This window comes from Heterocephalus glaber, unplaced genomic scaffold (assembly GCF_053883595.1).
Source record: "Heterocephalus glaber isolate CG9 unplaced genomic scaffold, H.glaber_assembly_v1.0 deba00001463, whole genome shotgun sequence".
Classification (NCBI taxonomy): Eukaryota; Metazoa; Chordata; class Mammalia; order Rodentia; family Bathyergidae; genus Heterocephalus; species Heterocephalus glaber.
The window spans coordinates 13,225,130-13,249,787 of record NW_028258310.1 but is presented as its reverse complement, the minus strand read 5'-3'; the positions used below and the strand labels follow the sequence as shown (position 1 = coordinate 13,249,787).

General features: G+C 38.6%; 1 protein-coding gene across 4 annotated transcripts in view; it reads right to left on the bottom strand.

Annotated features, from left to right (window-relative positions):
* Ppp2r2b (protein phosphatase 2 regulatory subunit Bbeta) overlaps positions 1-22,784 on the bottom strand; it is a 455,995-nt gene extending 433,211 nt beyond the window's left edge. For 2 of the 4 annotated variants that reach the window (XM_087180445.1, XM_004854353.4), the window contains exons 1-2: positions 22,589-22,783; positions 22,394-22,471 (exon numbers count right to left, since the gene is read on the bottom strand). In XM_087180445.1, the coding sequence (XP_087036571.1) occupies positions 22,394-22,471; positions 22,589-22,598 (88 nt within the window). In that variant the 5' untranslated portion in view covers positions 22,599-22,783. Of the gene's footprint in view, positions 1-22,393; positions 22,472-22,588 lie in introns of all 4 variants that reach the window. The other 2 variants (XM_004854352.4, XM_087180448.1) reach the window with 2 other exon arrangements.
* Positions 22,785-24,658: the final 1,874 nt, after the last annotated feature.

The following is a 24,658-nucleotide window of genomic DNA, read 5'->3' as shown; positions in this document are numbered from 1 at the left end:
ATGAGGGAATAGAGCACTGGAGGAAATAAGAAGCAGAGAGTACTTGAAGAGGCTTGAAGTGAGACTGGGGAGATCTTAAGAACATGAACTCTATTGGGAATTTTAGGAGGCAAGTGACATGTGCACACCAGAAATATTCCTCTAGGTGTGGTGTGAAGAACAGACTAGAGGTGACCAAGACGAGAGAGTGGGGACAAACCACAGCGGCTGCTCCCGTGTTCAAAGACAAGAAGGTGGCATCTAAACTAGAATGGTGACAGTGGAAATGGAGAGAAGATGAGGGATTTGAGAGACTGTTTAGAAGGAAGTATGACAAGGGACAGTGATAGAACAGACAAGTATGCATGTCAAGGAAAGCTAAGAAAGCAGAGCCCAGGATGAGCCTCAGGTGTTTGGGTTGGCTTTTGGAGGAAGTAACTGGAGCTGACTGGAGCCACAGCTGCCAGCCACAAAATGAAAGAATGTTTTGAGGGTGTTGCTGGCCCCTGAGCTAAATGCTGATAAGCATTAATTCATTTGAAGCTTGTGACCTCACTCTGAGATATGATCTCTTCTTCTCAGGAAATCAAGACTCAGAATAACCTGCTCAAGGACACACAGGATAACAGAGCCTGGACCCAAACACAGCAGCCTGACTCCCACATATAGCCATGATCAGCAGCCTGATCTCTTAACTCCCATACATAGCCATAATTAATTAATTGTGTTTGCCCTCTAGGTTTAAATCATAGGTTTCCCAAATTAAGGATGATAGTTTTAAAGGAAATATGCAATCATTTACATTCTTTGCAGCTCAATTTCCTTAGCCAAAATATCAGTATTAGAAAATCTCCTTTACAGCTCTAGTAGAGTGATTAAATAGGTATTACTATTAAGAATGAGGGATCAGGGACCAGGGATTTAGCTCAGTTGTTCTGTTGCCTGCCTTGCAAGCGCAAGGTCCCAAATTCGATCCCCGGTACCAAAAACAAAACAAAACAAAACAAAACAAAATGAGGGATCAGGCATTTACAGAATGCTAACTATATCCCATCCCGTGCTCTAAATATTTCAAATACATTACCTTATTTAATCTGCACAAGGTCCTCTAAGTAGCTTCAATTACTGTTCCTATGTTACAGGTAAGGAAACAGAGTCACAGAGAGATACTTAGAGTTACAGGGATTGGATGCAAACCTGGGTGAGGAATTTTGGAGCCTCTACCTTTTCACTGCCTTGGTATCGATCTTAGAAAGTACTGGACACACCAAGAGCCTGGTTCCTGGGATGTTGTACATGCTAAGGGTGGGCTACAAGTTTTCTTCCATGTTAGGTTTCCTAAGTTATCAGTAAATGCCACACACTGTATTAGGTGAACAGAATAGACTTGGCACTGTCCTAATGCCTTTCTGTGGCTTTTGGAAAACCATTCCTAGTCATGAGTTTTCCCCCTACTATTAAGTTTCCCCTGTACATAAGAAGTAAAGAAATGTCAGTGGTTTACAAGGGACACTTCAGAGGAGATTCCTAGAGAGCTGGGCTTCATTTGAAGCCAGATAGATAGCCCTGAGCTGTGCCACTGATGACAGTAACCTCACATTCTGCTGAAAGACCACACTGGGCCCTTAGAGATTTGTGGCTTCCCTTTCTTTCATATTTGTGTATCTAATCAACACCTAGGTAAAAGACAACAACTGGCTGATACAATGGAGTCAGAAAACTCTCCTTCATATTGTTTCGTGGCCAGGAGATTAAGGACCATAGAAGCATTTTTAAAATCAATAAAATACTACATATTTATGGCATACAACATGATGATCTGAAGCTTGCATCCACTGTAGAATGGCTAAATTGAGAAGATAGGTATTATTTACACATATTTATTTGTAGTGAAACACTTAAAATCTATCCTCTCAGAAATTTTCCAATATACAATAAACTGTTATTAATTCTAATCACCATATTATACAATTGATCTCTTGAACTTATTCCTGTTGTCTAACTAAAATTTTGTATCCTTTAACCAACCCTTTAACTAACCCCAATCCTTTAACCTCAAGCCCTTGAAATCCATCATTCTGTTCATTGCTTCAAGCTTTCTTTCTTTTTAAAGGGTGAATAGTATTCCATTATTTTTAATTGAAAAGGATATCAGAAAGGCAATGTAACCTGAAAGGTCACAGGAGAAGCTGAGTGGTGGAAATAGTAAGTGAATATGTGGAAATATAAACATACAGGCTTGGTTGTGTCTTTATTCCTCTCTATACCACAGATCCTCCATCTATAAAATGGGAAGAGTAGAAATGATCTGATTTCCTTCAAACTCCAATATGCTATGAATCTTAAGTGTTCAAATCACATACTCATTTGCTTATTAACATCATGTGGTAAAATACTACTTTGCTTAGGCATAAGATGAACCAATTAGGGCCGGGGATATAGCTCAGTTGTGCTGCGCCTGCCTGGCAAGCACAAGGTCCTGAGTTCGATCCTGGGTACCAGAAAAAAAAAATTCCCCAATGTTTGCTGGTGATGCAGAACTACTAGCTATTTATAATTTTTCTTCAGCTCCTTTGACACCATGTCAGTAGAACATTTGCCTAGAATCCCTTACAGGTGTTTCCCAAAGATGGAGTTTGCTTTTGTTTGCAGCCAGGTATATGATCCTTTTAGTAAAGATGTAGTTCTAATGGCTATTTTTAAAACTTATTTAGAAGCAAATTTAATGAACTTACCAAATACTAAACATTAAAACCAAATACAGTGGTAACACAGTACTCCTTATTAATTGGTTCCTAGAAGCACAATGAGGACCCCAAAGGATGAGTACCAACAAACTGTTTTGGCTAGAAAGGGTAGTGAGTATCAAATAAATGACTAGCACTGGGAAAAATTTTTTTGCATTGAAATGCATTGAGTTTCATATCTGATGCATTTCAAGGCAGTTGAGTACCAAGGTATGACTATGATGGTCTGGGTATTAGGGTGACAGGTTCTTTTTATTTTCTTGAAGTCCATATTTTCATCACCATCACAGGTAACATTTTCTGTTTTTTGTGGATTATTTTATTTGCTCCTCAAGACAAGCCTCAGAAGGAGATAAGACTATTTTCCCATTTTACAGAAAGGGAAAGTGAAATTAACTCCAAATAAGGACATGGAATCTATTCAAAGTAACATTGGTCCTACTGGTATTCAAGCCCAGACATCTGTCCATAGTTCACGCTCTTAATTATGGTAAAAATTTGTCCAATGTTCTCAAATTTCCATTAGGAATACAGATGATTACTTTATGCATAAAGAGATTCAACTAATTAAAAAGCAATGTCTAAGTTGCTTTTTAAAAATAAAATTTATGAATTTTTTTCAATTTTAGTTTCTCAAATGAGTTTTAGTTGCTATTAAATAACAATATTTTTAAAAGACAGCTTGGCTTCAGCAAACTATAAATTACTTAAAAACAGGTATATCTGATAATGAGCTGCACTTTACATAAATCACTGAAAAAGAACAAGAAGGTAAATTCTGAAGTGTGTGAATGGTAAGTTGTTAAAATTGCTAATAGTTTTCCTTGGAAAATAGATGCTTAATATCAGTATTCAGAAATCATTTCTTCCTGAATATCATTTATATGGATCTGTCAATACTGAAATTACCTGTATGTTTGATTGATTGTGCAGAGTGAGACGCACATACTGAGAAATGACTTATATTTAATTTGGGGAAAGTCTGCTTTACATTGCAAAAAGAGGAATCACTCCTGAAACAATATATAGTAATGTCTTTAAAATCAGCTGGCAAAATTATGGGACTACCATGCATAGTAAAAATTAAACTAAAAATTCATCTTCACAGAACGATCATCTAATGCAATAGCCCCTAACCCTGCTCCTACCCACTCCTGTACATCATGCTGTGTATTCTTGGCAACACATGTTCATCTGTGTCTCTGTAAGATTCATTTTCTATTGTTTATCTCCCCCACCAGAATGCAAACTCCACGAACACCAGAGACTAGCTATTTCAGGTGCTACTGTGTTACCAACATCTACCATCAAGTCTATATTTATTGAATAAACAGATGAATGAAATTCAGTGTTTTACCTCTAACTATACTCGTATAAACTTAACTCTTTCTGTCTCTGTCTCTTCTCTGTTTCTGTTTCTGTCTCTCTCCTTCTGTCTCTCTGTCTCTCTGTCTCTGTCTCTCTCTCTCTCTCTTTCTCAATATTACTTAATGGATTAAAAATAGACATCTTGAAGGAAAAGGTGACTGTATTTGGAATCTTGAACACAAACACGGGAACCACCCCACAGTGTCCATGTGCTTAATTATTTATTCTTGGCTTTTGAATCCCATTAACAAATAACACTGGCAATAAGTGAGATAATGCTGAGCCTACTTAATTAGTAACATTTCAAAGAAAGGCAGATAATCTCCTCATATACCTCACAGCAAAAGTTCAAGACAAGTCATCCTAGAGAAACTTGGCATTTAGAGTTTCCTGAGCCAAGAGTTCTAAAAAGAAGCTAATGACCTATGTACCTTTGCCCAATGGTAGCAACCGAAATGATTAAGCTACATTTGCCTCTTCCTGTACGTCACACTACTGTTGGGCTACCTTCAAATATTGTGTCATGGTATCCTTTGCTCAGGGGATGATGGTCCTATGCCAAATCCAGATACAGGTCTATTTATGCAAACCACTTAGGCTAGTCCCATAGTCCTTTCCAGTGGTTGGCTTAGAAGTAGGCAGATGACTCCAATTATGGCCAAGGGGGAATCAAAATAAAATTGAAAAGGTTCCTTGCTTTAAAAAGAAAGTATAGCGAGGGATTTAGCTCAGTGGTTTCACTGCCTGCTGCGCAAGAGCAAGGACCCGAGTTCAATCCCCAGTCCGAAAAAAAAAATTAAATTAAAAAATAAAAAGAAAGTATAATGTCCTTTCATTGACTATTGTTGGTTCTGTGTGAATGTGATGCCCAGAGGTGGCACAGTTGTCTCAGGATGAAGCTGACATTTCAAGGTCAGCAAGGCTGGGAGCTGGAAAGGATATGGATCTTCCATGCTGTGCTCAGCTAGGAAATTTATCAGCTCTGGCTGTTCCCTGCCTCAGAACTTACGTGAAAATAACAAAACTTGATCACAGCAAAAACCTCTTAATGGGGCTCCCTGCTTCTGACATTGCCCCTGTACAATCTACTATTTATCTGCTGCTAGAAAGAGCTTTATATAACCAGTGGCTGTATCATTTGGGCAGATGTCTAAATCTTTGGAGTGATTTATAAGATGCTCCTTTTCAGTCATCATATTCCTGCATCCATCTTTCACAACTTCTCCCTTTGCTCACCCAATCACAGCCTCGCTGGCCTCAAGTCCAGTCCTTGAGCATACGTGACAAACTCTTGGCTCAGGGCTGTTCCCTCTATCTGGAATTCTCCTCAGATATCACATGACTTGATCTCTTGTCTTCTTCAGATCGTTGCTCAAATGGAATATTTTGCATAAAGTCTTAACCATCCTTTCTAAAGAAAAACGCCATACCCCTATACCCTCTATTGCTTTATTTTTCTCTATTGCATTTACAATCTCTTATTTTATATTCTACTTATTTCTATTGTCTATTATCTACCTTTTTCATAACTGAATCTTCAATGCCTAGAATGCCTAGCATATCTAGCACACAGTAGGTGCTTAGTAGATATTCACAGAAGTAAAGGAGATATAGTAGTCCGTTTACTGTTCCAAATATTTTGATAGAGGAGTTTTCTGTTATAATTGAAAGCATCATTGGAATAATGATTTCCTTTCAGTTGCCTGTGTTCAGTGCCCTGCCTCTTCAAGGTAGTTACACATATCTTAAACTCCTAGCCAGTGCCTCTAGAACAGGGTCCTTTACATCCCAGGCCATCACTCCCTGTTGTGCAGTGGAAGCAGAATGCTAACTTAGTATTCAAAAATTTGCTTTTTGGCCTCTATGAGACTTTGGGGGAAATTTACAACTTACTACCTTTGGCCTTAATTTCTTCATAGCTATGGAGAATAATGTTATGGCTTATATCTAGATTCCCCCCAAAGCCTCATGTGCTCATAGATGGCACTTTGGGGAGGTGGCTCAATCATGGGTGTGTGATACTAGATTAGTCACAGATTGGGTTAGCATAGTTCTGGATGTGGATGACAGATCTACTTAAGGGGAAGACATATCCTGGGTGTGGGTGGCACCAACCAATAGGATGGAATAAAAAGAGAAAGAAGAAGGAAGTCTTTCTGCTTTCTGCCTGCCATGCCATGCCCCTCTGCCATGCTGCCCTTCCTTGGAACCAGCTAACTATGTACTAAAACCTCTACAAACTGTGAGCTAAAATAAAGCTTTCCTGGGCCAGGGACTGAGCGTAATGGTACTGCACCTGCCTCGCAAGTGCAGGATCCTGAGGTCAGTCCCCAGTACCAGAAAAAAAAAGAAAAAGAAAATAAATAAAATTAAATAAAATAAAGCTTTCCTCCTTTAACTTTGTCTTAGCAATGAGAAAGCATTTTTGTCCTAGCAATGAGAAAGTAACTAAGGCAAGTAATCTACATTACTACCTATAATATCTGAACTATCTTTCTATATTTATAATATGAGATTATAAAAACCTACTGTAGTCATCTCTCATGGGATATAAGAAATAAAATGACTTGTATACATTAAAAGTAGAAAAGTGCTGTATAACTCTAATGAATTGTTTTAAATGAGCCTTTTTATTCTCCTAAAATATTCAATACAGCTATATTAGAGGTAATTTTGATTTTTTGGGGTAGTTGACATTTATTAGCTACTGACTGCTCTATAGTAGTCTTCCCTTATCCATGTCAGGCATGTTCCAAGATGCCTAGTGGATGCTTGAAACTGAGGATGGTACTGAACCTCAATCAAACTGGTTTTTCCTATTTGCCCTGGAGTGTTGCCTCTGAGTAGCAGAGTTGATCTTTCTTTCCATATTCTGTGCCCTGGTGCCTTCATTCCATCACCACTCTTACACACAGGGCCATGATTAAGTAAAATAAGGATTATTTGAGCATAAGCACTTCGATACCATGACAGTCATTCTGATATTTGAGATGGCTACCAAGTGCCTAAAGGGCAGATAGCATGTATATAATGCAGATGTGCTAGATAGAGGATGATTTGTGTCTGGGTAGGATGGAGCAGTATGGCATAAAATTTCATCATATTATTCAGAATAGTAAGTAATTAACTGAGAACCTGTGGATTGTATTTCCAGAAGTTTCCATTTCATGTTTTTGGATCATGACTGGCCATGGGTAACTGGAACCATGGAATTAGTGAAAGGGCAGACAGAAGGAGTGACTCTGTCCATTTAACAAATACCCTGGAGCCCCCACTTAGTGCCAGGTTGTTTTCCAGGTTGTTTTAGGGTCCTGTCCATGATTATGGCCTCATGGATCTTCCCAGTGGCCAGGACATGCCAGATGCTCCATAAATAGTATTTGATGATTAAGCACATTTAACATGATTGGTTTTAGGGAAGGGGTGAAATAAACAGCCATGGAGATTTTTCTTGTTGTTGGCTTAGAAATATTTAATTACCTAATGCATAAAAACCAAACAGGTTGTTTGGCCTCAGCATTGTACATAGAACCTGCTTCCCTTCCTTCACAGAATCTGCTTCACACCAGGCCACCTGCAGAGTCCTGTGAGCCCTCTCACCTCAGGACTTCCCCATCACAGCTGAGCAAAAGTGCTTTCATCTCACAGCAACTTGTTCATAATCAGACCAGTTTTGCTTCCAGCAGACTAGAGCTCCATACCAAGTAAAACTGTATAGGAAATTCCTTTGTAGACTACAGGATGCAGAGAGGAGATTCCTGGCTTTCTTTTGATACTCAAAAGGAGAGGTTTTCACTCCCTTCAATGCCTGGGGCGGAGATCGTGGCTGCACAGTGACCCCCCTTATTTACTACCTTCCTGCTTTCTTTTTTACAAGCACTCAAAATACATCCAGATTTTCTATCGGCTTTGCTTTCACAGTAGCCCCCAGATGTAAGCAAAGAAAGAACAGAATTTCTCAGTCTATCTTTGGGATCACCTTATGTAAGAATTATTTGGGATGCCTGAGAAATACATATTTCTTTGGCCCTGCTCCAGACTTAATGAATCAGAATCTCTAGGTGTAGGATCTAGAAATATGTGCTCTAACAGCCTTCCCAGGTGATTTAAATGCACAATAGGTTGGAAAATCATTCAATGATCTAAGGTTGCTAACTGGACGGCAGAACAAGTTTAAAATTAGGGATAACATGATTTCAAATGGGTACCTGATTAGTAACTCCTGGGAATTGCTGATCCAGAAAACTTCTGTCCAAAGGAACAAGACTTCGTCTTGAAATGAGAATTTTTATCACAATCACCACATATATCCAAAAGAGGGAAGGACAAGACAAGTAAAGCTCCATTTTACATATTTTAGACTAACATCTATGGGATTGAAGGCACAATAATCCTGGGCTACTTATGTTGCATAAATATCTAAGAAAGGCTATTGTCATTTGCTGACTTCTTTCTGTAAAATGAGAAGAAATTCACAGGTTTTTATATTGCTTTGAAATGGCCCAATTGGTATTTTTCATTCTTGGTGTAAGAAAAGAGTCACAACCGCTAAAAGGAGGCTGAAAAAGAATCACTTAATTTAAACATCAGTGCAAAGATAAGAGCTTGCAAATGTTACCAGTAGAGAACTCTTTGCTAGGAACTCACTCACAGTAAAAGTCATCAGGTTTTACTTTAAGGTGTGTAGAATGCACCTCACATTAACAGCCACATTGATATTTTTCTCTCATTAGAAATATGAATCGATAGATTGCTGCATCCTTCCCTCCACATGAATGATCTTTTCAGAGGGTGGGGAATGAAAAAGGTCATTCCCATGAACCAAAACAGAATAAATACCATAATCATTTCCTGTGAATAAGGTGAAATGACCTATGTTGACAGACACTGAAAAACTGCAAAATGAGAAACAAAATGCCCTAAAACTCTAGTATCAGAATGAAAATGGCTATGTGCTACAGCTGGGGAAAAAAACAGAAACTGACATTTTTCCACTCAGATACCAAATCTTAAAATTGTCTGATGTCCAGAGTACACAATTTCCAGTATGCAAATTGCTTCTAATAATGTAATAATGTAAATCTTTATGAGATGAAATCATATATTCTATGAAATGTGCATGCCAGGCAAATCAAATACAAAAATAGTACAGAATCAGAAACTCAAACTGTGTCTTCCAAGAACTAAACTAAGTGACCCATGCTCAGAAGGTATCCTAACCCCTGGGAAAACAGTGAAAGTTTTAGGCCATCCCTGAGGTGTTTGGTGACTGTGTGTCAGTACGGTCGCATGCTGTGTGACAACATCCATTTCAGTTGTTTCAGAAACCATCAATATACTGAGCCACCCCAGTGTCTACCTGCTTCTCAGATTCTCTCCCAGACACATATACACAATTTTCTTCTTGGCATTTAAGCCTATCTTCATGTTTAATATGTTCATAGTGAAGCTCATGATTTTTCCCCCTAAATAGTTTCTTTTCCAGGATTCCTAGTGTCAGTAATCAGTACCTATCACCCAGTTGTTCAAGGCTGACACCAGGGAGCTATCTTAGCACTCACTTTGCCATTCACCTACAATCCTTCCTATCGCCTTGAAATTCATCTGCAACCTATTCTCATCTCTTCATCTGCTCCTTCTCTAATAAAGCCACATTTTCTCCCAGAATTCCTCTAAGCACATATGCTAACAGAATACATTCATCTTTAAACTGCTTCAGCAGAAACGAGACTTGCCAGTCTAAAATAACATCCAGGTGCTGTAAGGTGACCCAACAGGCCTGCCTGATGGAGCCCTTTGTTACCAACCCTGCTCTTCCTCTCAGGACACACAGTTTTCTCTCACTCAACATGAGGCACCAGAGTTCTTCAATGTGCTTTGAAAACATCCTTCCTTTCCTGGTGCTAGGTCTGTACATGTGCTCATTGATTACTCTCTCCAACAGCCAAGGCATCATTCTTTAGTTGTGGGTACATCCCCATCTTCGTGGCTGTGGCTCATGGCCACCTCCTCTGACAGCCCTACACTGGTGCCCCGTTCCTTCAGGAATTCTCTCATCCTACCCTGTTTATATCTTTCCCAGTGTTCATTAAAACCTCAGAGATCATATTCACTTGAGCAGTACCTACCTCAGAGCAGCCACTTGATAAACAGTAATTGAATATTTGAGTGAATTGATTCAAGTTAATTAATGAATACAGTAGTATTCCTGTTTTACCAATAAATTGATTAAATTGCATTGCCAAAATGAGCTCATATGAATTCAGTTATGTCAGTATGGCACAGCAACACATTTTTCAAGCCTCAGAAATATCAAGTGGTATCACAAGGCTCTAGGTGTAGGGTATTTATTACTTAATGTCACTCGACACCTTACATCCTGGGTCCCACCTGCCTTTTGAGTGTAGTCTTTCACTTTTGCTTCTGCAAGTACTCTATGCCTCAGCAAAATAGAGACCATCCTCTTTCTGAGCTTACAAAGCTTAGGATTTTTGCACAAGCTGTTTCCTCTACTTCATGTTTCATAATTTCTGCTTTCTGAAATCTTCTGAGATGCTTGGTAATTAAAGTATGAATTAAAGATATTGCAAAAACTAATTTTTAGGGCTGGGGATATAGCTCAGTGGCACCGCGTCTGTCTCAAAAGCACTAGGTCCTGAGTTTGATCCAGGTACCACCAAAAAAAAAAAATCAAACTAATTTTTAAATGCTTCAAATTCAAGAATTTGGGAAATGGTCAACATTAAATATTGCTAGTGGATTGTAAGTCATTAGCACCTGTCTAAAGGACCTGGGTCACTGTAAATTTAAAAAACTTAAAATACTTGCCTAGACCAAGGGATTCTATTTTTGAGAATGTATCCCAATGATAATCACAGTAACTAAATGTAATTATTAAAAATTGTTGATGGGCTATGTTGTTAAAAATATATTATTACCATAGTTCTTATAAAAATAGGGTTTGTTATTCCAATTTTACATATCAAGAAATAGATCATAAAAGTTTGAGGTGACTTGCTCCATGCCAATAATCAGAAAGCCACATTTTAGGCATTTTTTGCTACAACAAAATAGACCCTTACCCACTGTACTACACAGTTTTTCCTAGATAAATGTGAAGACTTAACTATTAGGTATTCATAACATTGTTATTAAAAATTAAAAATTTTGGGAAATAAATTAGGAGATACCTACTTCTTATAATATTAAAGATGACCACTATATATTAAATGAAAACATAAAATTATAATATAGTATTCCCATTATGATTTCTCTTTGGTAAAAAAAAAGGGTGATGAATTTATTTGTTGTAATCTGACCTATTCATTGCCTTGTATCTGGCATGTGGTGCTTGTTGACTGACTGAATCAATTGATGAATATGTATGCACAATCAAAAGTTTAGAAAAATACACCACAAACTTTTAACAGTATTGATCTGTGGGTTGTGAGGTTATGAACGAAATTTATTTTCTGATGTATGTTTTAGTTACATTTAAATCTTTCTGCTTGGAGAATATTTTGTTTTAATAATCAGAAAGGGACAAGAATAAATGAAATTATATTTTAAAATATTATTTAGGGTGTATCTTAAGTGCTTTTTCTCATTGTCTTTGTCCCTTCCCCATCGTGTATATATATCTAGCTCTTTTGTATTGAAATTCTTCATTCTTTAGCCAAAGCACTTTTGTCTCTAGCTCATCTTTTTTTCTACTATATTTATTGATTTAATACTGCTTTCTCTTATAGCATACTTTATTTCCTCTTTAAATGGTACATTTGCTTGTATATTTGTTTGATACTTGGGATCAGCTATCCCCCCAGTCCTCAATGGTAAATTTCTTGAGAGCTTGGGCTACATTTTACTTATTTTTACAATGTTTTCACTTTCTGGAACAGTACCTAGATGCAGTAAGCACTCACTAAATATTTATTGTTGAACTCATAGTATCTATCTTTCATCTGAAGTCTTACTGAATGACTTGGAATGTGAAAAACTTCAAGCTTACTGCCTGAAACACATTTAATTAAATTAGTAGTAACAGTACCTTACTGAGCCATATTAAGAAAAAAATCAATACTAATTGTGTCTTTATTTAACATTTTGATATTTTGTTCATCATAGATTCTTTGCATTAGTTTTTGTGTTGAAAATACTGCATTAAAATATTTATGTTTATTTACTTTTGTCACTTCACCTGGTTAGCTTTACTTCTATAATACCATAACAGCAGTTATGACAATTTGGGTAGCATATAAATAATAATTAGGGGGCAACCCACTTTCTGGTCCCCCTTCTGTCTCTCTTGGGGAGAAGCTTTCTTTCTCCCCATAAATTTTTCCGACTCTTAACCTCCGTTGTTCCTAAAATTCACTCTTAGATTTTAGAGAACATGAACTCCTGTTTTGGATACCTAGTAAGTTTGGGAGTTATATCTCTTCTCCCTATATCATTTTGGAGGTCTTCCACCAAGAGATTACTGGTCGGAGGTAAGAGTTTGCTTTTGTTCCATAGGTTCTAACTTTGGTCTTTTTGCTTCATAGATTGTAACTTTTGTTTCATAGGCTCTCAACATTTGTTTCATAGATTCTGGTTTTTGTTTCATATAAATTCTGGCCTTTGTCTTGGCTTTTGTTTCAAAAGTGTCTTAATTTTAAGTTGTGTGTTTTAAATGTTTGCAAATTTCTTGTTTTCCTTATGCATTGTCTTTTGTTAAAATTATGTTTCATTCTTGCTTTTTATATGTGTTGTATTTGGACTTAGTTGCTTAAAAAATGTTGTAAAATGGGTCTCTTATACACTCACCTCAGATAAAGACAGTTCAGGCTTTTATCTTTCCCTCATAGGATGTCAAATAGTGGTTACTCTGCCAGCTAGTAATTGCCTTTAGGGCAGCTGCCGCTCTCAAAGCAGAGGACAGGTTTCTCCAGTTGTCCTCTGGTGAATCCCCACTCCCATTGTCACCAATGGTGGGTGGAACATTGACCAGATGGGCAACTGGGTTCCTCTCAGAGACAGATCTCTGATTGTGTGGAACTAGCAGAAACTGAGGTGACAACTGAGGGGTCATGGCCAGGGCTACCCTCTGGCGGATGCCCAAAGGTCCCTCAGAAGAATCTAGCGCCCAACAGCCCATCCAGGTAATCAGCAGAAAATCTCCACATCTTGTCCCTATCTGGACCCCTCAGTGAAAGGGGAACTCTGTCAGTGATCACCAGATATCCTGTCTCAGAGTGATCTGAGACGATGCTATCAGAGCCCTTTCTTAAGCCTTCATTAAGAGTTGAGCTACAACTCCTTTCTCTATTAGTAAGATGGGATCCTATGTCAGACATAAAAAACAAATCTTTGATAGATTAAAACCTACCCGAACCTTGTCTCCCCCTTCTAGGCATGGTCTCCATCATTTATGTGTGTAGGGGAGAAAAATGGCTTTTCCAATAAGTTATGGACTTTGGAATGTGGACTGTGGACTTATAAAATGCTATATGGTGATTTTTGGATGTTTAACCAGTTTGAGATTTATTTGGACTTTTTCTCTCTGCTAACGAGTTAAAAACTCCCCTTAAACTTTTCTCCAACTTATTGGGAGTTCATTTGAGAATCCCTTGTAGTCAGACTGCTCCTCCTTCTAGAAAGTCAGACTAATGCAACTTCCAACAACTGTTTTGTCTTACACTAGGGAAAATATCAATTGGTAACTTGCATTTGTGTTTTTACATGTTAGCTAGAATATGGGACTATTTTAGCCAGCCTTTCTCTTCATTCATGGGTGCATAGGAAGTCAATAATAGTGCCTTTACTAGTGCATTTACTATGTAGATTGTGGCCTCTAGAAGGACCTATGGTTTCAAATACTTAGTGAATTTAAAATGGACCTTAAAGAAGTAGCCTTGTCTTGCTAATAAAAGTTGCCTAAATGACTGGATAGACAACAGAAATTTGTCAGAGCTTTCTCTGCCCTAGGCCCCAGGACAGAATCTCTGACTTACCATCTCTGGAGGTGATCTCTTTAGCAGCAAAAGTGCCCTATTTGTTGACCTATTTTCCTCTTTCTTTCAAGGAATTAAAAAGCAATGGTTTAAATCTCTTGGTTTGCTAGCAATACTTCCTTCTCTAAACAAGATTGTTATGGATGAAGTCAATTGTAACTTGTGCTTTGAGAGTACCTACTGGAGTAAGGATATGAGTTACCTGAGGAAGATAAGATCGCGTGCTGGTAAAGGGTAGATGGTCCAGTCTGGTTTTATTTTCTGGTTCTCTCTCCATACCTGGAGTGGTATAAACCTTGGGGGATGCCCTAGGGGACACAGGAATCAAGCAGAGGCTTATGGGACACTGTATTTGTTTCTCTTGTTTCAGATTAGGAGCTCCATATGTGAACTTCTTACTCCTTTGGAATATATTAAGGACCAATTTAATACTTCTCTACACCCGTGTGGGATGTGCCTACCTCCAAAAGCCAAGTACACAGAAGAAAGTACTATGATGCTATCTCAATTAGAATTATACTGTAAAAGAGAGAAAATGGTCAAAATCATCTTATGTTGAGATTGTCTTTACATGAAGAAGTAATTCTTGCTTGTGTTCAAATGTAAATGTGGGACATAGGAAAATGAGAGACACCTCACCCTTAAGACATTCAGAACCTCTAAGCCTGAGGCTGCTCCTCACCCTTTAGAACCTGTGAACAAAGTTTACAAGACAACTTTAAGCCTTGACCACCAGTTGCAGAGGGTCAAGTTTGGAGGCCAGCCATAATTAAAACCTCCATGAAGCTACATCCATCCTTAGCTAAATTGTTCAGGTCCCTCAAAGACAACATCCCTTGCCGGAAGTAAATGGCAAATATGGGACTACCTGTGTTCATTTGTCTTTTTCTCTCAGCGATTTAAGACAGATCAAATGAGACCTAAGAAAGTTTTCAGATGGCCCTAATGTATACATTGAGAACTTTAGAGGACTTACTCAGACCTATGGACTAGATTAGAAAGATGTAATGTTGCTCTTAAATCAAATATTGATTTCTAGTGAGAGACAAGTAGTATTACAAGCTACTACTACATGTAGAAACAAATATTATCTTAATTTTGGAAGCTCAAAAGACAGGCAACCAGGGTAACAACTGGTTCCTACTAGAACACATGCAGTTCCTATACAAGACCCCCTCACTGGCCTGCCAATTAGATAGGAGATTAAATAGAAGACATTTTCAGGTATGTATTCTTGAAGGTCTAAGAAACATGAGAACTAAAGCCCTTCAGTTAATTTAAATTGTCAACTATTTATCAGGAAATAGATGAGGACATCCCTAGATCCTGATTTGACAGTAGGAAATACTAGTTTTTTCCAAGTCAGTCTTGCAATATGTAGATGATATGCTGTTATGTGCCCCCTCAGAAGAGCTTTCTAGCCAAAACATCTGTTCTGCTGAATTTTCTAACAGACAGGGGTAATAATGTTTCTAGATCTAAGGCACAACTTTGCAGCCTTAAGGTAAAATATTTAGGTCTTATTATATCTAAGGGAACCCAAAGACTGGGTGAAGAAAGAATTAAACCAATTCTTTCCTTTTCTCAGCCTGACTCTAAAACAGCTAAGGACATTCCTAGAAATTACAGGCTTTTGTGGCCTTCAGATAGCAGGATATAGTGACATTGTGTAACCCCTCTATCAGCTTATAGAAAAACCCAAGAGACAGACACCTGGGAACCTCATTCCCAGATTGCACTCTAGAAGTTCAAACAAGCACTTCTAAGTGCCTAACTACAGGACACCATTTCAGTTTGTATGTTAATAAAAGGTGAGATATGGCTTTGGGAATGTTTCTACAAGATCAGGGAGCTGCTCAACAGCCTATAAGATATTTAAGTCATAAATTAGATATTATAGATTCAAAATAATTTATTTTTTAAAAATCCCTAAACAATATAGTTAGAACACTTTTATTCTTTCTCATGAGCCAAAAAAGCAGCCATTCAGGTTCTTTGATTATTGGTTTGATTTTCTGCTTAGCAATTCAGTTGGAGCCAATCATAGCTTTTGTCTCTGGAGACATGTTTTGCTAAGTATTACAGCTCCACTCTCTTGATCTTAATTTTCCTTCTACACTTGAGATGGTTAAGGTTTAGTTCTTGTGCCATACTTAAAGGCACTCTTCTGTCCCTTCTCCACTGCCCTGCCCCTGAGAAATAATGCAGTTTGATTCAAGGCACTTCCCTCTTCTGTGGCTGCTGGTGACTTTCCCTTTCCTGGAATCCTTCCAGAGTAAAGCTGACCTTCACTTATCTCTGGGCCATATAGAAAACTGGTCTAGGTTTAATCCTGAAACTCTAAAAGATAAATGTAAAAGTTTTAGTTCAGATTTATCTGTCTTTCAGCCCTCATGAAAAATTAGAGAATGGTAAGAACAGCTAACCTGGCTCTGGCCACTTCCTTGTACCTTTAGTCAGCCACCACTGGCATTGGATGAGATAAAGTCTAAGGGACACCTTAGATTGGGCACAGAACAAGAGGGATAGACAGGGATGCCTTCTTTTCCTTTGGGTTTTTTTTTTTTTCTCGAAATGGGAAAAAACGGTCATAGGTAGACATCTACAGCACAACAGGTTGGTGGCAGGCCTTCTTCCCTCAATGCATGGAATTCATACTTAGCTCCAAAGAGTGTCACCTAGTCTCTTCTACATGCAAACCTGCCCTGAGCAGACCCCACTGGAGGTAGTTAAAGTTACCTTTAACAGTCTCTCCCTTTAGAGGGAACAATTACATGTGGCTATCAAACAACTATGGTTATCAAAGCAACAATGAGAAGCATTTATAGCTGGGTATTCCAGTCAGATAAACTGTCAGCTTAGGGCCCATCTTAAAATGGTCTTTGCTTTCCCAGGTATAAAACATTTTTATTCCTTTTGATTCTTAGCATAAGAGATTTCTGTTAATTGATCTACAAAGTTCTGACTAGTCTTTTAAATAGTTATAAACCTAATAAGTATAAAAGCTATTATAATTCAACTTGGCCAAATACATCTGAGTGCACTCTGGTTTATAAACAAATTCTTGTGTGTGTGTGTGTGTGTGTCTGTTCAATTTGTTACAACATGTACAGCTGTTACGTTTAAGCTTTTTTCTTTTTGCATTTTGGATTTTTTAAGATGTTTGCCTGTAACTATAGATAAATGACATGCTTCTCCCAGGTTGCCAGATTATCCAAATAATGTCAACTGGTTTTACAAATACAGTACATATTGTTGTCTGTGTATAACTTGGGAATCTTCCATTGGTCAAAATAATGTGTTATTATGATCTGGCTCTCATAGGTCATCTAAAAATTTGTTAAGATAATTAAATAATGACTCTTGGGCTTAGGAAAACTACCAGACAGGACTGCCCTGAGTAAATAAAGGAGCAGCTGCCTGGAAAAAATTTATTCCAGCCTTTGTTCACAAAGGGGACCCCAATAATTTCCATAGCCTTATGGGAAATACATTGCTAAACATATCATTGTGATATGCATACATTGGTCATGGTCCAAGTTTTCTGTGGGAAAAGAAGGTATTATTTAAAATGTTCTTGGTACAAAACAAAATTAAGTGACAAAGGTTTTTATGTAACTGATACTCATTGTTATTTCATGGTATATATATTCATGCCTTCTGGGTGTACAAGTCTTCTAAGATATTGTTTATGGTAATGATCTTTTTTTGACTCAAGTATCTGCCTTTCTCTTGTGCTCCAGCTACTTATGATAAGATATACATATCAAGCCAACATGAGATAATGAATTAAATAATAATCCTTTAAAAAACTTATGTGATAGATATGTTATGTGTCACCACACTTAGGGATGTTCAGTCGTCAAACAGTTGAAACAGTGTCACACTAAAACTAGGGGCTAGACGTGAACTTCTAAGGTACATTTATAGGCCAATATGTATGTTCTCTTTAGATGGCATCCTACTAAAGGATAACAAAAAAGAAATAAGAGTTTTCTTTATGTCATTTAATCTCTTGTGATCAGATGGAGGTGTTTGACTGAAAGACTATTCCATACTAAGACGGACACGTGTCACAAAGAAAATGTCATCATGATTGTCATGCTAAAATACTATGTGTAGCTCTTTTTTTGGTTCCAGAGATTGTAAGGACCTTGAGCATTCAAGGCAGGCGGTAAAACCACTGAGCTAAATCCCTGGCCCCTATGTGTAGCTCTTAATCTTGTTTCTGTATAATATAAAACTGTTGTCTGTTAACATTCTGCAGGGATTCAACTATTAAAACAACCATGGTTGATAAGAAATAACAGCCCTCTAACTGTGCTTTATACTTCAAAAGTGCTTGATGTCTTAACTATTATAATAGTTAAGCTCACTGTTCCTACTGAAATACTTATGTCACTGATCTTCTCTTCTGGATGTTCAACAACTAAAGTTTGGAGACCAAAACTAGAAAGGTACCTGGGCTATGAGGATAGCCAATATTTTGGCCCTGGCCTTTCAAGGCCAACAAAGGTGCGGGACACAGAGGAACCTTTCCTACAGGGTCCTACATCTTTGGTAAGTCACTCAATCTCCTGAGCAGGGAGATTGCTGGGCACCAGAGGACAAATGTACCATGTGCCAAAGGGGTCACCAAGAGGGGAAAATCTCCCACACTTTCACTGAAAGCAACATGGTCAAGCAAGGCTGTGACCCATCCTGACAGCCGACACTGACAGAGGAGCTGAGAGGCTCAATGGACGGTTCTGAAGTATTACCTAAGGAGATTTAACTGACCTTGATAGATAGCAAGAAGTTCATACTGATTGACACAGGTCTCACTTTAACTTGGTCTTAAATGCCCAGCAGAAAAAGAATAACCAAAAGAGGTATAAAATAATGCCATAGTAATAAAGCTAGATATAAAAAGGGGCTTCAGTCTCTGACACCTTCTGGCAGTTTCTAGCTATACCAGTAGCTGACCAGAGTTACAGATCATTAGGAAAAAACTATGGTAGAATCTATAAGAGCCAGCAGGTTACAATCACTATTTCAATTTCTAAGTGTGACTTTCTCCCCAACCTGCCCTTCCATTCTAGTGTGCTCATGCTTAGATTATACATGCTCTAATTTCTTAAAAGTTTTGTTTATTCTTGCCTAGAGGCTGCCAAACTCCAAGTAGTTATACAAATGGAACCAATGACAAATGTGCTAGACTTCTTTTACAGGGATCCACCACATCAACCTTGTAAACAGCTCATAACTGCTAAACTATATAATATGACTTCTATGTTGGATTCTGAAGTCCCCTGGACCTTCTCCTTATCCTCTTTATGGGAGGCTATTACTAGTTCCTCCTGGTGAAAACCTTTGTTCGCTATATTCATAGCAGTCCTGCTGACCTTATTATTTAGCCCATGTATTCTTAACTGTTTCTTTGGCTTTGTCTCCTCCAGACTTAAAGCTATAAGACTACCCAAGATGACAATGCCTGGTGCCTATCGAAGGCTTTTAGATAGACCCTCTGTAGAGTATCTCTGACTGCTGATCACAACTATGACCCCCCTCAGCCAGAAGTAGACAGACTGGTCTTTGCCCTTTGCCCCCTCACAGCAGTTAGGGGTCCTTCTTCAGAGGGGGGAATATTGCAGATAGGTAAGTTAATTAGATATCTTGTAGGCAGTTAGGGCCTCCCTTAAGGCGCCAGCCCTCCAGGAGCCAACACAACAAGGAGCCAACATGGAAAACAATTGAGGCACATTCACTGGTTAGCATTATAAAAAGGAAAAGAAATACTACTTCCCCTAGAGATAGATAGCAGTGATTGATATTCTAAGTGGGAAATTCCTTGTATGTGATTTGTCTTCCCACTTGATCCCCATTTAATCAATATTATCTGGGTGACTGTACTTGTAATCTTATTGGTTGGTCATGGTTTTGTCCCACCTCATGCCCACCTTGTAAATTTCCATGGGGTCTTATAGTTTTGTCCCACTTTGTACCCGCCTCACCACATGGCTTTGCTGTATAAAACATCTTTGAACCATGGGGTGGGCCATTAGGGTTCAGATTATATTTCTTAAAATATGCTTCTGCCTTAGTTCACAATTTGAAGTATATTTTTCGGACATAATTGGGAATTTATTGTCATTTTGATCTTGGTTCTATGATCCAATTAACAGTCAGTTCATCCGGTTATCTACTTATTATGTATAGTAAACATTTAAATGTAACCTCAGTTTACCTGGATCCATGTTGATCATCTGAGAACACATGGGAAAAAAGTGTAGATTTCTGGAACTTACTCCAAACTATAAAATCAGAATCTCTGCTTTCCAAACAATGTTTAAAAAGCAAAAGTGTTGGAATCCCAATGACTGAATCTGAAACCTAGCCTGCACAGGGGTACTTTGGTAAATTACTTAACATTTTTACTTGTTTAAATTCAATATCCTCATATGTAAAATAGGAATAACAAATACCTGCCTCTTGTAATGTTTTGGTGAGAGTTAAATTAGAGTAAATACCTAAATATCATGATATTCTTGGTACCGGGGATCGAACTTGGGACCTTGCGCTTGTGAGGCAGGCACCAGAACCACTGAGCTAAATCCCCAGCCCATCATGATATTCTTAAAAAATAACATACTAATATTGAGTATTTTCAGAGTATCATTTTATTAACTTATCTTAAGCATTTAGCAGAGTGCTTATCACATAGTAAGTCCTCAGTTGATAAGAGCTATAGGTAGATATGGTCCTTATAACTTCTAGTGAGTCAGTCAAAAAGGCAAGATTTAAGACCAGAGTTTGAGAACAATGGCAATGGATAACCTGGAATAGGTCATCTATCTTTGCGATCTTCAAATGCCAGTCCGCTCCATCAGAACCATCTGGGCAAGCTCATTAGTACCTTGCACCACCGTGGTTCTTGCACCTCTGACTCAGGACCACTTGGAGACCTTTATTGTTTAAAAAGCACGAGTGATTTTTTTGTCATGGCCAAGATTGAAAATAACTGATTAGCCTGCCTTTAATGTCTTGAAATCCACGAGGCTAAGAGTTGAGGTATCGTTTTCCCTTCTTCTCCTACTCCTCGACCACCTCTTTCTTTTTCTTAATATCATTTCCTAGCATAATGTTTTCATATAGATAATACTCAAAATATTTTTTGATTAGATGGGCATAAAGGGTTTAATAATTCCTGCTTTGTCTTCATAGGGGCTTTGAAGGATCTTTTTAAAGATCCATTTGACAATGTATCTCAAAAACAAAAAATGTTCTATAAAACTTAATTTTATAGGCTAATTAATTTATTTCAGTGTGTTTTCTCCTGCTCCTTAAACATAGGTCATTTGGTTTCAGATTACCCACCATTACATTGAGTTTATGATAATAAATTATAGAAAGATTTCAAATAAACCATCTTCTTCAAAGTATTCAGATTAGCTGAATACTTTTACTCAGAAATAAGGTGCTATGGAATGACCCAAAGTCCACATGCACTGATGTACATTAGGTTCCACACTAAAGTTCAGCCTTGTCAACTGTTCACCCTTCTTTCATTAAAATGAGTTTCAGACAAGTTTTATTTCACACCCGCCATCCATCCAGGAAAACCTGTTTCAGGCAACACTTACTGCACCCTGCTAGACCTGCTCAAGTTTGATTTAAAACACCCAGAAGGGCTATTCTAGTTCCTTCTGATTGCAATCATTCAGCTATTTGGAAATGCAGGCTCCCTGAGGGAGCATCCTGGAGGTCTCCAGACCCAGGCTTACAAGGGAATGAAAAGAAGATTAAAAACAAGTTCTTCAGGAGGAGAAAAACCTCACACATCGTCCCAGGTAAAGGAGCCTGGAATGAGAAAGTCCCTTGAGAACCAGAAAGGGAGTCAATATTCCCACGATTCAAATGACTAGACTTGAATTCTTCAGGCTACCTCTGTGCTTCGTGGGTAGTAAGTGGTCCTCAGCCCAGCCTGACCAGAAGGCTTACAACTAGACCATCTGGAAGTATTTGGACTCAGAATTCTCCAGAGCTGACAGACCATCCTCAAACAAGACTTGTTTCCTTCAGCCTCTATCCCTGCAAGCCCAACTCATGTCACTGAAAGTCCATTTCAATCCTGCCTAATCAGTGGGGGATAAAGTAAACTTCACCAGGAAAAGGAAAGGGGGCACAAAGAGATGATCAAATCAATCCCTAGCTCAGAACTGGATGTGTGGGAACTTATATTGAAAAAGCAAAGATGAAAGTTTTCAAATATGAACCAGCACAAACCTCCAAGGAGAGAGGATAAAGGCCCAGGGAACATTCTCCTACCTTCTGTGGTTCCAATCTCGATAGTGCCTTTCACTTGGCTGAAGCACCATAGTGTGTCCTGGGTGAGTGTCCCAATTCCTGGAAGCAACACAAGGAGACACTTCAGTTTAGGTGAGACCACCCAGTTGTTCTTAAAGGGCAACAAGAGAAGAAATGCACAGTGTAGCTATGCATTCCTAAAAGGAGATTGCACACCAGGTATCATCTCGGAGAAGAAACCCTATTGAGTCCTGGGAGGATGGTCGGTCTGCAAGCACCACGTCCTGTGGGAATCACTGTTCTGTCTCTTCCCGCTGCCCCTGCCAGGACTGGTTTGAACTGGAGCAATTGGAGTTGGTCCCTTCTCAGGCTCTGGCAGCATCCTCGAGCAGTTGTGAAGGGCCTGCAGTGCACCCTGTGTGACTGGCCCTTTTCATGGGAATACTAATGCTGCCAATTGTTTCCCTCTGGTGGTGGTGGGGAAGAGAAGAGGCAGTTCGTTAGAGGAGTGAGAGGAAAAGAAAGGAAACATTTTTCAAAAAAACCAAGTTACACAGTTCATATGATTGAATGCCCAGCAAGGGGTCAGACACCCAGAGAACTTCCATCTCTCTTGTTCACTTCTTGACCACTTGCCAAAGTCAGAGCTGACTGGAGAGAAGGGAAAAGTAGAAAAAGAAAAGCTGTTGATGGGGGTGAGGGGAGTGGAGGCTGCTGACACAACACTGGGGAGTCCATTTCTGAGAAATGTGGTCTATTTTTTTTACGGAGATTTCTGTTTCAAATTTGAATTGGTCATTTGGTTGGGACACCTTTTCTGGCTTATGCTGACTTCTGGTTTCTAAACATATGTACCCTGTACTAATAAATACACCGGTATAGATATATATTCTAATACATTGACTAATATACATATTCAAGTCAAATGGATCCTTTTCAGAATACTTCTGGATAGCAGTGGTGACAATTTTCTTCTTAGCAGCATGAACATTCTCTTCAATTAAACTGTTTTTTTTAATTAAGGGGAATAATGCATGGCCAAATACTGGGGGAGGGTATGAATTTAAGAATGATTAATTCAGTAGGAAAAAATGCCATGAAATATCAAAACCAAATTGACCCTTTCCAAATACACAGACGATAATGTCAGCATCAGATTCTTGTTGAATTTCTTGATGGAAACCTTCACTTACTCAACCACACAAGAGGACAGTTGTTTCTCACTGTTGGGAGAGTCTAGCTGATGGAAGCTGTGTGGGCTTGTCCTTAAGAGCGTATTCTTTGCAGTCAGATAGGGTCTGGAGTTTAGCTCTGACCTGGGACAAGTTTTTAACCAGGAAGAGGATTTGTTTCCTCACCTTTAAATGACAGTAATAATAGTACTCATCACTCTGGATTGTGACTGTTGAATATGATTAGCACAATCAACTGTTTAATAACAAACAGGATTATTTTTAGAAAAATTCTAAAATCTTCAATAGTAAGAGAGAAGAATGTGAGAGGAGACATTTTCAGTCAGTTGCTATGAGGCAGACAATGTGCTAGGTACTTCACATAGAGGATCTCCATTCTCTCTCAGCTCTATGAGGAAGGTATTGTTATCATCACCATTTTATAAAGAAGAACCTGACATTCAGGAAGTTTTGGTAACTCCTGCAAGGATGTATGTTGGACATAGTAGAGCAGGGATTTCAACCCAGGCTGTCTGAATCTCTACATTCCTAGTGTTCAACTCTGAAACACACACACACACACACACACACACACACACACACCTGTTCTTATTACTTTGTGGAATTTTATCCCTAGAGGGATCATTGCCTATTTGTGAAATCAACTTATGCAAAAGCAAATCACAGAGAGTTATGGACCTGCTGAGAGTCACAGAACAAAGACTCATGTGACCAGCTCACCTGCCAGTGACAGCTCCTGTTGATTACCTATGGTTGTGGTTGCCTGGGTGTCTGAGCTTGGTTGTTTAGCATTAGTTGACTAGTGTGAGTTGTCCTGGAAGCCAATGTATCATTGGTTATCTGCCCTGGTGGGCTTTGATTGGTCCAGTTTTTGTCTCCCCTGAAGATCATTGTCAAATGATGGTGTTGGTGATGTGAAGAGAGTTTGGACCATGCCATCTGCATCCTAGAAGTGTTAAACAGCCACTGAAAACACAAAAGCCTGGTGTGTTAGGATGCAATAAGAAAGCTGGACAGATGTGAGATGCTTAATGACTTGACATTCAACTTGAGGCTGCGATCAGGCCAGGACTGAGAGGTACAGTGGAACTGG